This window comes from Capra hircus, chromosome 1 (genome assembly GCF_001704415.2).
Source record: "Capra hircus breed San Clemente chromosome 1, ASM170441v1, whole genome shotgun sequence".
In the NCBI taxonomy this organism is placed as follows: domain Eukaryota; kingdom Metazoa; phylum Chordata; class Mammalia; order Artiodactyla; family Bovidae; genus Capra; species Capra hircus.
Window position 1 is genome coordinate 43,997,500 of NC_030808.1, and position 17,564 is coordinate 44,015,063.

General features: G+C 39.0%; 2 protein-coding genes across 3 annotated transcripts in view; one reads left to right on the forward strand and one right to left on the reverse strand.

The window, feature by feature from the left end:
- Window positions 1-17,564, forward strand: part of CMSS1 (cms1 ribosomal small subunit homolog (yeast)) — a 397,827-nt gene that overhangs the window by 116,889 nt on the left and 263,374 nt on the right. The window lies entirely within an intron of this gene.
- Window positions 1-17,564, reverse strand: part of FILIP1L (filamin A interacting protein 1 like) — a 292,466-nt gene that overhangs the window by 89,473 nt on the left and 185,429 nt on the right. Inside the window, exons 1-2 of one of the 2 annotated variants that reach the window (XM_018058277.1) lie at window positions 7,676-7,919; window positions 6,771-6,944 (exon numbers count right to left, since the gene is read on the reverse strand). In XM_018058277.1, coding sequence (XP_017913766.1) covers window positions 6,771-6,944; window positions 7,676-7,918 — 417 coding nt within the window. In that variant the 5' untranslated portion in view covers window position 7,919. Of the gene's footprint in view, window positions 1-6,770; window positions 6,945-7,675; window positions 7,929-17,564 lie in introns of those variants that run through there. The other variant, XM_013972898.2, reaches the window with a different exon arrangement.

A 17,564-nucleotide genomic window follows, 5' to 3' on the forward strand; every position in this document is an offset into this window, starting at 1 on the left:
ACCTATGTTTCTCTCTAAGAGTTTTATAGTTTCTGGCCTTACATTTAAGTCTCTAATACATTTTGAGTTTGTATGGTGTCAAGAAGTGCTCTAGTTTTTTTTTTTCTTTTACATGTAGCTGTCCAGTTTTCCAAGCACCACTCAATTATTGGAGAAATGCAAAACAAAACACCAATGAGGTATCACCTCACACTGGTCAGAATGGCCATCATCAAAAAATTCACAAGCAATAAATGTTGGAAAGGGTGTGGAGAAAAGGGAACCCACTTGTACTGTTGGTGGGAGTGTAAATTGATGCAGCCACTGTGGAGAACAGTATGGCAAGTCCTTAAAATACTTGTAATAGAACTACTGTATGACCCAACAATCCCACTGCTGGGCATATATCCTGGGGAAACCATAATTGAAAGAGATGCATGTACCCCAGTGTTCACTGCAGCACTATTTGCAACAGCTAGGACATGGAGGCAATCTAGATGTTCACTGACTGATGATTGGATAAAGAAGATGTCGTACATACATGTAGTGGAATATTACTCAGCCATTAAAAAGAATACATTTAAATCACTCCTAATGAGGTAAATGAACCTAGAACCTGTTATACAGAGTGGAGAGAAAAACAAGTATTGCATATTAATGCATATATAGGGGCTCTAGAAAGATGGTACTGATGAGCCGATTTGTAGGGCAGCAGTGGAAACACAGACATTGAGAACAGACTTGTGGACACAATGGGGGAAGGAAATGGTGGGACGAATTGGAAGAATAGCATGGAAACGTATAAATTACCATCTGTAAAATATATAGCACGTGGAAATTTGCTGCATGATGCAGAGAGCTCCAATCTGGTGCTCTGTGACAACCTAGAGGGGTGGGATGCGGTGGGAAGTGGGAAGGAGGTTTGGGAGGGAGTTTCGAGAGGGAGGGGACTCTATACTTATGGCTGATTCATATTGATGTATGGCAGAAACCAACACAGTATTGTAAAGCTCCAATTAAACATTTTTTAAAAAAGAAAGAAAGAAAAGAAGGAAGTAGGCTGATTAAAACAAAAGTAGCTCAGGAGCTTTGGCCAGTGATAAATCCAAATCCATATAAGACCATGGTTTTGAAAGCATGTGGCTTTCTAGATAAGCTAAACACAAAACTATAACCCATAATATTGGTTAATTTAATATTAACATTGGTTAATTTAATAAAAGCCCTTTGCTTTTATCATAAAAGATTTAAAATTTGTGATTCTTGAATTTGAAGCCAGTTTAAATTGTACATCCTTAAAAAGCACATATTTGACTAGGAATCCAAAGCACAAAAATGGCCAAATCATTTTGGAAAAAGAAGGGAATATAGATATGCCAGCAGGCAGAATCCAGCTGACCTCTAAACATTTAAGCTGGCTGTCTGGTTTTCCAATATGAGTTTATAATGATGCTTTAACACACACAAAAGTACTTCATGTCATTACAGGTGTTCATGACTTTTAATAAATGTGACCAGGCCTTTTGTGGAGCAGAAATTGCTTGGTTATATTGCCTGCTGGCAGAGTCACTTTTAACTAATGACCACCTTCTGAGAGGGAGGTTGTTGTGTTAACTGTCCTGGGTCTCAAGAAACTATAGTTCTCTGAAAACTCCTTCCAGTTGCCCAAACATTAGACTGCATTATAAGGGAAATTCAAATCAACTGCTTTTAGAATTTGAAAGTGGAATAGTGATAGAATCAGCCTTAATTTGGAGATCTTGACATTTTACTTAGAGAAACATTCAATTGATCACAAGATTGGCCCTAGAATTAATAAATGAATAATTATTGTTAAGGTATCTGTGCTTAGTCACTCATTGTGTGTGACTCTTTGCAACTTCACGGACTGTAGCCCACCAGGCTCCTCTGCCCATGGGGATTCTCCAGGCAAGAATACTGGAGTGGGTTGCCATGCCCTTCTCCAGGGCATCTTCCCAATCCAGGGATCGAACCCAGCAGATTCTTTACCATCTGCACCACCAGAGAAGCTCACAGTAGGTATTTAGTAACAGCATAAATGAATGACAGGGCAGCTTCATAAGAGAAGCTTCATCAGATAGCTTCTTGTAGTTATATGGACATAAATATGAAACTTTGTTCAGGCCAAAAAAAGAAAAAGAAGCTTTAGTTCATCTATTATTACCTTCCTTTGTGTTTTTCCCTACTTAGTTTGTTTGTAAGGAAGGAAGATTGGAAAGAATCATTGCCCGTTATTTATTACATAACTTCGTAAGGGCTGTCCCTTCCTTCAAGCCACTGTCCCCCCGCCACCCCCCGCCCCAGCCCTTCCTCATCAATGATAGCATGATCTTCCACTAGTGGGATTACTCCACTCTCCTATTCAGAGCTGAAACATCTCTCACCATCTGGCCTCCTGACCTTTCTGCCCCATTCTCATTCCGTACTTTCTCACTTAGTCTTTAGCCACACCAGGCTTCAAGTAGTTCTTAAAACACATGGTGGTGCTTCAGTTCTGCTTTTTTTCCAGTGTTGGAACATGGAAACCTTTTCAGCCTTCCACCCCAAATTTTTCCTGTTCTTCCTTTATAACTTTCTCTGGGATTTCCTTCTCTCACCTTCCATGACTCTTAAAGGAAGGCCTAAATTTACTGCATGCTGTTTGGTGCAACAGGTAAGGACCTCATGTTTGTCAATGGCAGAAATTGGAAAGGTGTTGAATAGTGACCTTGCAGAGGGAAAGTTCCTGAAGGAAGTGTAAGTGATTCTAGAGATATTTTAGCTGATGCTTGAAGTTTTATTCTATTCCTTCATTTCTCCATACCCCAAATGCTTAGAAATATGCCACTGGTTCTCAGTTCAGTCTCTTCTTCATTCCTGCCACATCAAATGATGGACCTGAGCTCTTCTGAACTCATTTCATTTCCCACCAGTTGTGTGTGTATGCTTGGTGAAACTACTTCAGTGTTCTGTACTTCTGTGGTTTTTTTTTACTATAAGTTTAGTGATTGGGCTTGATTTCTAAGAGCAATTGTTTTGCCACAGTTTTCTCAAGGTAAAAACTATTAAGCGTCTATTTTGCTGTATGTACTTAGTATTATGATAGTTGCCATGGAGAATTTCAAAGTCTCAGTGCTTATACTCTTACTAGACAGATAAGATTTACACATTAAACAATTAGGAACAGTGTGAGGTGGTGTATCATTAAGCACTATGGGACTATCAGAGAACCACTGCCCCTTTTTGATTTAGCCCCACTTACAGATTGAATGAAGCCTGGGGAAGAAAACAGGAAGACTTAGTCACTTTAGGGGAGTGTCAGGTACAGAAAGATTAACAGTGGCTCCTTAATGTTTACCATGCAGTGACAGTCTTCCTGCTTATCATTTTAGCCTCCTTGATGTCATATCCTACCCGCAAACCCTAACGCAATCCAGCTCCTTGCCCGGGATGAAGGAAATCCAGTGTTTTTGAGTAGGTTGGATTGTCCCAGTGGTTAAGCAGAATGAAGAACAGAGAATTTGTCAATCTTTTTGCTTTGGGTCACTTAATATACGCTTAGAAAATAATGACCTTTGTTTTAATAACTCCTGAGTCACAGATCACCCTAATTTGGGATTTGATCTTCTTTCTGAGCTACAGCTTTGGTTCTCTTTGTTCTTTTTCGTTGGCCCTTTGAAGATTGTCCTTTTCTTTGATTACCTTGAATGTAGTGGTAGAGATAAAGCTAGTTCAGACAGCTGAGAAATTATTTAGCTGTTTTAGTAGATCAAAGGTAACCAAATAAGCTGTTCATAGAATGTTCCATCTTCTCTGTCTTTACTGAAGCCTGGTTTTCTTAGATAATAGTAGAATCCTAAAATAGAGACTGCTAATTCTCACATTGCCCAGGATCTCAGGTGCTGGAAATGGGGGCATGATTCTCATGGCTCTGCACTACCATTGCTGGACTCTGCTGAAAGCCCTTCCTTGTTTATTGTCCCCTGAATGGTGATAGTCCACTGTCATTCATATGTAGTCAGCTGCTGAGCTTCAGGTCACTCTTGCAATCTGCCTTTCTCCTGTCCATCTTGGGAGCATTCTGCATGTGCCAGCTCACCCAGCCACCATCAGAAATGAAAGACCAGTGTATTGCAAAATGAACACCATGTGTCTTTTGGCTCCTAGCCCTGGAAGTGTGTGGATTGTTAAAGAGAAAGGTTCAAAATATGTGGAACCAGAATCTAGCCTTTGGAAAGTTCCTGGCTTCAGGATTTCTCTAGCTCCATGTAAAGCTCATCCATGCACTTGAGAAGATTCTAGATATTTTATAAGTGTTTTAATGTGTTTTTTAGTGATATGATTTCATCATATGTCCTTCACAGTGTTGCTGGAAGTGGAATTTCTTTATGCTGTACTTGACTAACCCCTACTCATTCTCTGGTGCTTGGCTTTCCTGATTCTCCTATCTAAACTTGATTCCCTGTTATACTTTCTCATACTGCTTTGTGGTTTTCACTACAAAAATTAACATTGTGTGTGTGTGTGTGTGTATAAAATATACTTTTTGTGTGATCTTTTGTTGTCTGTCACTCTTTTAGACATTAAGCACTCTGAAGACAGAAACACAACTATTTTTATACAGTGAAAATTATAAAATAAAATTTAAAAGCAAAATTATACAGTTGATTAAAATAAGTACTTTAAGAATTACCTTAAGGTAATGCTAATAAGGTAAGCAGGTTGGAAATAAATAGGAGGTTGAAACAGTCCTGGATTCTGCGTTCTTCCCTCCCTATCTCCCCATCCATACCCTTTGCGGGCCTATCTTGCAGGCCTCCACCTTAAGTCAGTGTTCCTAACATGTGACGTAGCTGAGAACAGTTTTTTTCTAAGGTATTTTGCATTATGAATAGGTAAATCCCCTCTAGTTTACCCTAGACATAGTTGAGATTTTTTACATTTTTTTAAAAGAACATTATTGGGGGGGAAGAAGAAGGATGGAAAAAAACAAAATAATAAATTTTTTGTATATGCATCCTTATCCTGATACAGTTATGGTGCTCCCTGGTATGGTTGTAGTGGGAACACTCCTCCTCCTTTCTTTTCTGCAGCCCTAGGGACTCATTATCATATTTTTCCCTTATTGTTTATTGTCTACATATCTCCCCTCATCCATCACTTCCTAGATAGAGGAAGAGGGCAGGCAACTGGGTGTATATGGTCTTCAAGGAACTGAGAGAGTCTTGTAGCCGAGGAGAGAAATTTATAGGAGGGATGCAGTAGGCAAGAGAAGAAAACAGACAAATCATAGACGTGGGAATATAAGATGTGTGTGTGTGTGGTGTATGTCGGGGGAGGGTATTTCTTGGAAGAGTAATCAAGGAAGGTTGGATTTATAAAGCGGGGCCAAATTATGATTAACTTTCAGGGACACTTTGCAAAGTTAGGATTGCAAGCATTTGCAGAGAGGGTATTTCCAATTTTGCAGTGTGCAGTAGATTTTGTAACTAAAGCTTCTTCCTACTGATTTCAAGATAAGTTTGAAATTACTCTGTTTCATTTTATACTGAAGTATTGAGGGGCTATGCCATTTGTGGAGTTCTGTGAGGATATGTTCAGTGATCGTTAATTTGCATTTGTGAAATTTGTGCTTAATGCTGTTTCACAGTCACTGTGCTGGGAGCTTGGATAGTTTTAACACTATTGACTTGAATGAGGGTTCGGCTCCTCTTGTTTGAAATTTGGATTAAAGCTCAATCAACAGACTTTGGGTGGTCTCATCTTCACCCCTCAGAGAAGCAGATCCATATGAGCAAACTCCTTAACAATTTGGCAAGATGGTAGGCTTCTCTCATGAGACACCCAAGGCAAGAATAGCAGCGACATGAGAGGTCATTCCTGAGGTAGGCTGCCAGACCATGGGGGGGCTTTGTCCAAAGCGTGCTTTCACTCTCTTCAGCCTTAGCTTATGCTCCTAGTTGTTTCTTTTTTATAAGAATGAAAAATTATGAAATTTTCCATCAAGGTCTCAGAGGAAAATGGAAGAATAAACTAAGGATGCAAAGGAGTTTCAGAAATGTCAGCAAGTGAAAGAGCAAGCAGTGCCGTATCTTCGTGCAGTGGTGGGCATGTAGAAACTGTTCACCTTTGCCATTGTCCTTGCTGGGCACACTTGGCGGGGGCAAAGTCTTCACTGTCATCGAACGATTGAAAGAAAAAGAGGATATGTACTCATCTAAAGTGTATACTTCCTAAAACTCTGTTTCTTGGACAGTTCTTCAGATCATTTCCATTCAAGCTCAGAATTTCTATGACATAATACTCCAGTGTTTTCAAATAAATTAATCTCCATGGTTGAACTTTATCTGTTTTTTATTATTGCCTTCAGATCTGTAAAAGAAGTACAGACCTGTGTGTGTGTATGTGTGTGTGTGTGTGTGTGTGTGTGTGTGTGTGTGTGTCTGGGTCCAAGTGTCTGTGTTTCTTTGCGTGTGTGTGTGTGTATGTGTCCGTGTTTGTACAAGGAGGGGGAGAGAGAGAGAGAGGAATTCTCTTGCATTTATTAGGTTTTAGTCTGATGTCAAGAAACAAACCCAGTGAGAACATCCTGCTTCCTGTCCATGATTTATTCTCCTTTTCTTTCCTGTAGAGCATGTAGTGTTTATCTTCCTTGGGTAGGTTTTAAACATACAACTATAAATAACCGAAAAAAGAGTTACATGTCGTGCTCACCTGCCAGGCCCAGTGCTTTACTAGCTGGTGAGCTTACTTCATCTCCCTAGGTGCACTCTCCTGATTATAATACATACCTCATTCATTGGTTTCTCATAGATGTCCTCCTGCCAAGGGGCAGATTTTGCTTGAAAAGCATCTCGCTGGAGAGCTTCTAGCACCTTTTTTGGAGTGACAAACCCGTACTGAGCTTCCAGCAAAGCCAAGTCCATTTTTTCAGCCTTTAAAACGCCTATGACTTCATCTCGAGCCTGTGGGAACAAAAGGCATTTCAGAAAGCCCACTTTATCTATGAGCAGTCTCTGCAAGTGATTTTTTGTGTTGAGTGTTTTTTCTTGTTTCTTCTCTTTCAAATATAAACATCATATTCTGTTATAGCACGTTTTACAAAAGGTAGCAAAATTACGTCCCTTTATCCTTCTTACAATCTAGTTACACATGAATAATGCTTTTTATTGTGATAACTAGACAACATGGAGAGAATTCTCTATTTTTCATTGTGTTTGACAAGTAGATAACATGCTATTCCTCAATGGACTGGTATTTTCATATTCAGGGATACGAAATAAGATTGTCCTGTGTGTATAGCAGCTGTTTATTTTGTGTAGGTTAATAATGCTGGGGCAAATCTCGGAGCCAGTTCACGTGAGGTATAAAAACACCTACTGTCATTTAAAACTGACCCAGAAGTCATCAGCTATTATTGTTACCCTTCCGAGCCTGTGCACTGAAGCAGCCTGAGTGGAGGATATGACCTTTCACATGTGCATGCCAATCGCATGTCATCATGACAGCCCTTTTAGATGTGACTAATTACTCTTCGTGTTGCCAGAAGAGAATTCTGTGTATGTGTCCTTACACTTTGCTTTCATGTGCATACAAGTGTGAAGCACAGATAGCTATGTCTGTGGCAGCCTACACAGCAAATTCATAAGCAGCCTTCCCCAGGAAGCATGAGGACAATGATTCTAAGCCAGCTGACCTGCAGTTCCCCCTCCAGAATGCTGAGAAGAAATAAGAGGTCATCTCTGGAGAGGTCTTCTCCTTGGTGGCCGTTACCACTGTGTGACTTAGGATATGGAAGGATTGCATCCGACTCCCTGGTGGGGTCTTTGTCTTGCTGTCTCTGCTTCTTGTCCTCAGGCCCTTGGAAACTGTGGTCTTTTCCAGGCCTTGGAAATTGCTTTGGGGCTGAGCCCTCCTTGTCACTGCTTTTGGAACGCATACTTTAAGGGCTGGAAAGAAGAAAGACAATTTGTAACGCTTAGTGGAAGTGGAATTTTAATAAGAGAACCTATTACTGCTTTGACAAGTCTGCACTCCTGTTATATTTACCACAGCCAAAGACTCAATCTTTCTGAAGTCTACAGCACAGAAGGGTATTAGCAGATTCATAAATCACAGTCTTATTTACACATCTGTTTTTAAAATCAACATTTAAAAAAATGTGTTCTGCTTTGATTAAGGCCACTTATGTCCATGGGTAAACAGACTGTATTTGAACTTCATCCGCCAGGCATTCCACCTGAGGGACCTGGGTCATACCTCCAACCTCGGCTTAAGTGCTTACTTAAGACGTACTTAACATAATTATAAAATGGTAAATTTGCTAATTATTCCAACTTTCTGCAGATTCACAAGGTGGTTCCACAAGGAAACCTTTGTGGAACTTAAAAAAAAGTTTTTAAATTTCTTAACCTTTGGTGCTTTAAGATAGAATTATCAGAATTACTGCTACAAAATACTTTGGGTTATTTTGTTATGATGATAAAGTCTAATATTAAAGGAATGAAGGCTTGGTTCCTGGCTGCATCCCTGACATTCTGCTAAAATTCCAGAACCGTCCTTGGATAAGTCAAGGGTTTATATTTAGAACCCTTATCTCCAAAATAAGAACCCTAGTGCCTATGGTAGTTGATTTTTATGAAAACAATATAAGATAAAGTAATATTTAAGGGACAATTTTAGCTGTACATCTTATTATATAGGTATTGAAATTAAATTACAATAGCACAATAATTTGTTCCACTTTTGAGGTTTCTAATGAAAAAAGAAAATATCAATTGAACTTACAGTCTACTTCAGTGATGTTCAAAAAGACTGTTAATTTTACTCATTCCTACAAGTCAAGAAACTATCATCATCATTGGTGCCTTGCTTTTCATTTGTAATAATATTTCTTTAAAAATCAGAAGGGGTAGAACTTCCTTGGTGGTCCAGTGGCTAAGAATTTGCCTGCCAATGCAGGGGACATGGGTTCCATCCCTGGTCTAGGAACTAAGATTCCACATGTTGCAGGGCAGCTTAACCCGTGTGCCATAACTACTGAACCCGTGCACTGCAACTCCTAAACCCCGCTCACCTAGAGCTCAGGCTCTCACAATAAGATAAGCTACTGCAACAGGAAGGCCACAGTATCGCAACAAGAGAGTAGCCCTCACTCACCACAGCTAGAGAAATCCCGCGGGCAGCAATGAAGAGCCTGTGCACTGCATCAGAGACCCACTACAGCCAAAATTACATTAAAAAAAAAATTCTAGAGGGAATTTCCTGGTGGTCCAGTGACTGGGGCTCTGGCTTCCACTGCAGGGGGAATAGCTCTATCCCTGTCTGGCAAACTAGACATGGCCAAAAAGAAAAAGAAAAAAAACCTGGAAAAGTTCAAGCATACAGAGACGTATGAAAATATAATGAGTCACTACATGCTACCACACAGATTTGTAAAATCTCCATTTATTATATATTTGGGTAATATCTTACAGATTAACCCAAACAATCCAATACATTAGAAAATAGTTTTTTAAGTAAAATATTATAGATAGAGTAGAAGCCCTATGTATGTCTTCCTTAACCTACTTCCTACATATCCGACCCCATAAGTAACCATCTTGAATTTGGTGTTTATTCTTCCCATGCATGTTTTATACTTTATATTTTTAATGCATGTTAAAATATATTTATATATATAAATCATATATATAAATATATAAAATATATATTATATATAAATATATATATTATATATAAATATATAAAATATATATAAATTATATATATATTTAACATTCTATATGTTAAAATATATATTGCTGAGCCATTTATAGTTTTACTTTACAGATTTTCAAACCTAATGTAAACAGCATATTGAGTGTAGCATTCTGAAAGTTTTTTTTTGTACTGTGTTTTTGAGATTCTTGTTCCATTTTACTTATTTTACATATTTGACTGCTATATGATATTACACTGTATGAATAATCCACCATTTACTTATCCATTTTACTGTATAATTTATGTGTTTTTTGTGTTAGAAAAAAATGCAGCTGTGAACATACTTTTACATTTTCTTCCTGTGTACATGGTATTCTTTATGGCATAAGAGTGGGATTTTTGGACTCTGCTATATTGTGTTCTCAACATTACTAGGGGTTACTGCTCTCCTGAGTGGAGTACCAATTTATAGCAGAGTATAAGTGTTCTCCTTGCTCTATATCTTCATCAACATGTGCTATTATGGAATTTATACCAATATGATAAATGAAATAGTATCTGATTTGCATCCTAAATTCATTAAGAGCAGCATCCTTTTATGTGTTTAGATGGCATTTGAGTTTCTTCATAAATTGCTTGTTCATAGTCTTTGCCCATTTTCCTTTTGTAAATATTAGTTGTCTTTTGCTTATAAATTTATAGGAATTTATTACATATTCTATTGTTTTGCTGTTATTTCTTCTGATAGTAGCTTAAACATTTTCACTTTATGTCTTTTGTGGTAAAGAAGTTTTCAGTTTAATTTAGTCAAGTTAATCAGTTTTTAAATCAGATCTTCATTTTTTAATTGGAAGATAATTGCTTTACAATATTGTGTTGATTTCTGCCATACATCAACATGAATCAGCCACAGGTGTACATACATCCCCTCTCTCTTGAACTTTCCTCCACCCCATCCCACCCCTGCAGGTTGTCACAGAGAACTGGGTTCAAACTCCCTGCATCACACAGCAAATTCCCGCTGGCTATCCGTTTCACACTTGGTAAAGTGTATGCTTCAGAGCTGCGCTTTCAATTCCTCCCACCCTCTGCTTCCCCTCTGTGTCCACAAGTCTGTTCTCTGTTTTTGCATCTCCATTGCTGCCCTGCAAACAGGCTCAGCAGTACCCTTCCAGATTCCATGTATATGTGTTAATACATGATACTTGTTTTTCTCTTTCCGACTTAACTTCACTCTGTATAATAGGCTCTAGGTTCATCTACCTCATTAGAACTGATTCAGATGCGTTCCTTTTTATAGCTGAGTGATATTCCATTGTATATATGTACCACAACTTCTTTATCCATTCATCTGTCAATGGACTTCTAGGTTGCTTCCGTGTCCTATCTGTTGTAAATAGTACTGCAATGAACATTGGGGTACATGTGTTTTTTTCAATTATGGTTTCCTCAGGGTATATGCCCAGTAGTGGGATTATTGGGTCATGGCTCAGAGGTTAAAGTGTATGCCTCCAATGTGGGAGACCCAGGTTCAATCCCTGGGTCAGGAAGATCCCCTGGAGAAGGAAGTGGCAACCCACTCCAGTATTCTTGCCTGGAGAATCCCATGGATGGAGGAGCCTGGTAGGCTACAGTCCACAGGGTCGCAAAGAGTTGGACATGACTGAGCGAGATTATAATGGAAGTTTTATTCCTAGTTTTTTAAGGAATGTCCATACTGTTCCTCTTAGTGGCTATATCAGTTTACATTCCCACCAACAGTGCAAGAGGGTTCCCTTCCTCCACAGCCTCTTCAGTATTTATTGTTTATAAATTTTTTTTTTATGGTGGCCATTTTGACCAGTGTGAGATGATACCTCACTGTAGTTCTGATCTGCATTTCTCTAATAATAAATCAGTTCTTTCCTTTATAATTTGCATTAGAAACCAAAATCTGAGCAGTGGCAGTATAATAGAATGGTTAAGACCATGAACTCAGGAACCACTCTGCCTGAGTTCATATCTCTCCTCCATTACTTATTGGCTATACAACTTTGGCAAGTTACTTGATACCTCTATGCCTTTCTCATCTGTAAAATGAGCATGATAATAGTAGTATATCCATAACCTAAAGTTGCTGTGAGGACTAAATTAGTCAATACATGTTGTATGTTTACAGCATGTTTAATACAATATTATCACCAAATAAACATTAGTTTTTATTATTAACATTATTAACTTTACTTTTATTCCCTCCAATTTTATAGTGATTCTGTACTACCTTTATAGTTAGAAAAAAATTTAAGAACTAAAGCAAGTTTATTTGATTATCTGTTTGATCTAATGAGTTGTAAACCGTGAATTCAGGGGGAAAGAAAAGAAGATTGAAAGAATGGTTTTGTGTCTTTCCTGGGTACTCTATTGAAGGAGTGACTCTTTCCAGTTCCACTTTGCTGGCACCACTTGAGAAATCAGAGTGCAGAACGGTTTAGGAACCTTGAGGACTTCATAACCAACCAGCTAAGCGTCCATTCATCTCTCTACCCATCCTTCAACAAGCATTTATTGAAGGCCCACTGTTGTGTCCTGCACTAAATTGGTTATTTTTGGTGTGACTGTCTTACTTTTCTTAATACAGGTGGTACACTTTTCAAGTGTAAAGTTATGGAAATAGTTTATAAATCTGGGGTCATGAAAAGTGTACTGAACTAGACAGAAGTCAGGTAAAAAGAATTCTATCACAAATCAGCTGTGGCACTTAGTTAAGACGTGACCCTCCCTGAGTGCAGTGTCCTGATTTGTGAGGTGAGGGGGCTGAGGAGGTGATCTCTATGACCCCCTTTCTCCTAGGATATATAATGATTCTTGCCACTGTGCCTTTCTTTTAGCATAGATATATCTCAGTAGTGTATTTAAAAGACATGGATTTGTGGGTCTGCGCCCTAGAGGAAATCCACAGAAATCTAAACACTGCGTATGGATATGCAGTAAACCTGTGTCTAATGGTTTTCACCAGAGTAGAGATCACAGTTAAAAGACAGCGCTTAAGGAAAGAATCCCAGAGTTAATTTTCAATGAGAATTGTTCAGTAGCCTCATCATAACAATCAGGCTGTAAAAGCAGAACTGGAAGGTGTTAGTGGCTTACCTGTTTATTATGTGTTTTGTCAGTAACAAACCAACTATCAAGTGATACTAGTGGGGCACCCTGCCTTAAAGTTACAGGGTCTATCTGGAGAAACTTAAAACATTCGCTGTCAAAGTTTTAACAAGTCTTGTAGTATCTTTTCTCTGTAATTGATGTTCACTCTGACTTTCCTCCATCACATATTTAATTCCTCTATTAGCTGCTAGAGATCAGCAGTAATGGTGGTGATGGTGGTGGTAATATTGATGATAGCTAATACTTAATGAGAAGTTACTACATGCCAGGCATTCTTCTAAGCATTTTACATGTGTTAACGCATTAGTTCTCCACAACGACCCCATGAAGTGTGGGGATATTATTATCTTTATTTACAGCAAAGAAAGGGAAGCACCAATGAAGGCTGCACAGCTAGTAAGTGGAAGAACTGGGATTTGAATCCAGACAACCCGGCTCTACTACCTGTGCTCTTAAAAAGTCATGCTCATGCTATTGTACCGTACTGCCAAAGCCAGGTGGTTATGAACACCCTGTCTGAGATGGATACAGACACCATGTGTGAAAAATGCTTGTAGCCTCGTTGAAGAGATTGCTTATCAATAATTACAGTAGAGATGAGCAGTGATCTGTGGCAGTAGTTGTCACTGACTGTCCACTACTTGGCCTTCCCTGGTGGCTCAGCTGGTAAAGAATCAGCCTGCAGTGCAGGAAACCTGGGTTCGATCCCTGGATTGGGAAGATCCTCTGGAGAAGCGAAAGGCTACCCACTCCAGTATTCTGGCCTGAAGAATTCCATGGAGTGTATAGTCCATGGGGTTGCAAAGAGTTGGACATGACTGAGTGACTTTCACTTTCACTCCGCTACATATCCAGGAAAGGACTTATTTATTTGAGAAATGCAAAGGCATAAAGGGAGTATATTTTTATGTAGGGATGGAAGGTTAGGATATATAGAAGTTTTGACTGTAGAAAGCCCCATTATGTGTATATGTGCTAATAAATAATGTTCCTATACTAGAATATTAATATATGGTATGTACCTTATGGGAGAAGGCAATGGCACCGCATTCCAGTACTCTTGCCTGGAAAATCCCACAGCGGAGGAGCCTGGTAGGCTGCAGTCCATGGGATCGCTAAGAGTCAGACACGACTGAGTGACTTCACTTATGAAAACATATTCAAAAATAAAAAGGAAAAATATTAATAAAAATTAAGAAATCCATTTTTTTTTCTCCCACCCCATTGGATTATCTTGATTACCTCAGGGAGATCATTACTCTGGCCTATAGGAATAATGGAGGGTTGTTAATATAGAGTAGATATGTTTAAAACACTTAAATATTATGTACCATTTTGTTTATATAAATGTTCTCACATGAAGGACAAGGCCTTCAGTTTCTTGTATCTAATATTAATATCTAATACATTCAGATATTCTATCTAATACATTCATGTGTCCCTTGGGATTTCTGACCTGGTATTTCATACCTAATGGCTATTCAAGAAAATGACTGATTTATTCCTTCCACTTTGTGGCCTATCCACAATTTAGGTAACATTGCTAACTAACAGCGGCTCAAAACTCTGTAGGTCACTCTGCATTTTCAGTCATCTTGCAGCTCACCTCGGTGTGAATGGGCTAAGATGGGTTCACTCCATATCTGACTCTCAGCTAGACAAACTTGATCTCAGCTGGATCATCTCATCTCTGCTCCATGTGGGCTTTCAGCCTCTGGTGGGCTGGATCAGGCTTCCCCGTAGAGCGGACTCAGGGCAGCATCCCAAGAATGTGATGAACAGTGATCTGTGGCGGTAGTTGTCATCGACTCTCCCCTGCATCGCTTATTCTCCCCTACTCCAAGTCTTCAGTTTTTTTGGTAAAAGAGCATTACAAGGCCACCCCAAATTCAGGAAGTGGGGGAATAGATTTCACTTCTCAATGGAAGGAGCTGCAGAGTCACATTGCAGAGGACTGGGAAGAATTAACTGCAGCCATCTTTGACAAACTCATCTGTCACACTTACAGATTCATATTTCTGTGAAAATCAAATAGAAGCCTAGTTTAAAAGAGAGGTAAAATGTGTCTGATTCTTTGCTTCTTTTAGTTCCCTGGAAGCATAGGGTTATTTTGTGACTTCTATGATGCATTCCTGTGCTTTCATGCTACCCAGGCAGTCAAATGTGGAACAGTAGCCTGCTGATAAGAATCAACTTGCATTCTGTTACTATTCAATAAGGATTCCTCTGTCACCATTAATCTTATCCCAGGTATGCCTTCCAGAATTCCAAGATAATGTAAGTTTCTGTTTAGCAGGGTAGCTTGCTAAGCATTGCTCGTACGTGTGGCTCTTTGAGTGTAAGGCAACTCTGAACTACTACAGGGCTTCCCAGGTGGCACTAGTGGTAAAAGAATCCACCTGCCAATGCAGGTTAGACGTAACAGACGCAGGTTCCATCCCTGGGTCAGGAAGATCCCCTGCAGGCGAGCATGGCAACCCACTCCAGTATTCTTGCCTGGAGAATCCCCATGGACAGAGGAGCCTGGTGGGCTGTAGTCCATAGAGTCACACAGTCGGACACAACTGAAGCAACCTAGCATGGAGCACAAACTGCTACAGAAAACTGAGTGGATCTCCATATATGCACTGTCTTCCCTCACCTCTCATTCTTTTTTTTTTAAATTGAGTTATAGTTGATGTACAATATTATATGTTACAGGTGTAAAATATAGTGGTTCATCATTTTTAAAGGTTGTATTCCATTTATAGTTAGTTATTATAAAATATTGGCTGTATTCCTCCTCACCTCATTGTTAAAGTGAGTTGAGTGAAATCCTCCAGGAGTGCACATATCATTTGCCAATGATAATATTTATGTGATTTTTTTTTAAAAAAAGGAATGCGCTGAAACATTTTTATGTTATGTTTATCCTTTTTAAATTGTTTAGAGTTTTTCTGAAACCATCTATCTTCTTTGGGGACTAGGGAAAATAGCTTCAGCATTCTTGCTGGTGCTCAGTTGGGTTTATGAACAGACTCTTCGTGTGCAGACTTTGGGTTGACTGAGGAGTGTGTGTCTCTCGTGTTTACAGTGGTGGAGTTTCCTTACCCTTCTGCCAACAACCACAAAATGATCAGTAATGAGAAGTAATTAAGTATCAAGAGGAAGAAAACAAAGACATGAATTTCATGATACTCTCATGCTTTGTATTATCAGTGACTTCATTGTTTCTCTTGGCAAATTTTTTATGCATCTGTGCTTGGCCCAGGGGTGCATACTGAGGAAAAGAAAAATTTTGTAATAGCAGCGGTGGTTTGGGATTTTCAGGTTACAAAGGGAAAAAAATGAAATGGAAAATTGCTTTTGTTTATAACAAATCATGATGCCTTACTCCTTTCATAACTGTCGCTAGTGACATAATGCCTGATGGTTTTGCAAAGAGGAAACCTGCCTAGTTGTCAAGTTTAACAGCCTAGTGTGTTGATTATCTGTGACTCTCAGAGCCATAGAATGGCAGCCCTCAGAAATGTAACAGAGTGATAGACTGGGAATCAGGAAACAGGACTTCTGATCTCAATTCTGCTTTTAATTAGCTAGGCTCTAGGTCGCAGCTCGTAAAATAAGGCTATTAGGCTGGGTTGGCCCCATGAGGTCATTCAGGATGAAATAAGGTTTCTTTCCCTTGACCTCTACCCTGGTCCTCACTCCCTAATGGGTCCCCCTTACTACAGAATTTGTGCCTGAGACTAGATGATCTCTGAGGTCCTGGGACTTCCCGCTTTAGAATTTTGTGCTTCTCTGTTTTCTTGTATCTATGGATACAGATACAGTGCAGTTGGCCCTGAGAAGCAGATTCTGCTTTGTTTTCCTGTGCAGTGACCTCAGTCAGCTTTTCTTTGGCGTAAGCTGGTTGAAATTGTGATATATTTTGGTAAGGATGTGTTCATGCAGAAGAAGGACAAACAGAATTTTTTGCAATTATTTACTTAATTTAGTTACAAGAAATAGCCAAATGTCAATTGAGGCCTGTTCTAACTACCACCTACCCCCTGCGTACAAGCCTCTAGCCAACTCCTTACTATAAACGTTGAATTTTCTTAATCATTCTTTCTTTGTATAACAAAAACTGCTTTTTCTACATATTTGGATGCTACTTAGATGTAATTTAGTCTCTGCATACCTGTTTATTTCCATGTTTGAATGGTGGAAACAGGTTATTTGGCTGTATAAAAGAACTTCAGGATGCCTCAGTGAAAGAAATTGGTTGTGGTCTTGATCATTTACTATGATATCAGGGTAACCAATCAAAACTACTCCAATTTAAAGAAGGAAATAACAATGATAGCTTACATTAATTCAGTACTTAGCAAATAAGTACTAAATGCTTTCTTTTGGTTAAACCCTATAGTCTTCTCAAGAACTTTTTCTCTGTTTTGCAGTAGAAGAAACTGAGGCATAGCTGCTTAGTAACTTGCTGAAGGTCATACTGCTAGAAAGTAGCAGAGCCAGGTCCCAGCATGGGCGTCTGGCTTTCGAATTCAGCAAATCACTATGCTGTATCTACTTAGGGTTTCATAAGAAGGTATACTTAGTAAAGGAAAATATCCTGCTTCAACATTGTTATTCAATAAACATTTATGAACTACCCACTATATCAGTTATCATATTTGCTAATTTGTGCAGGCTTATTTCTGTATCTGGACTAATGTCTGTTTTGTTGATATGGGTACAGTTAATTCTGGCTACCCAGAATTACACAA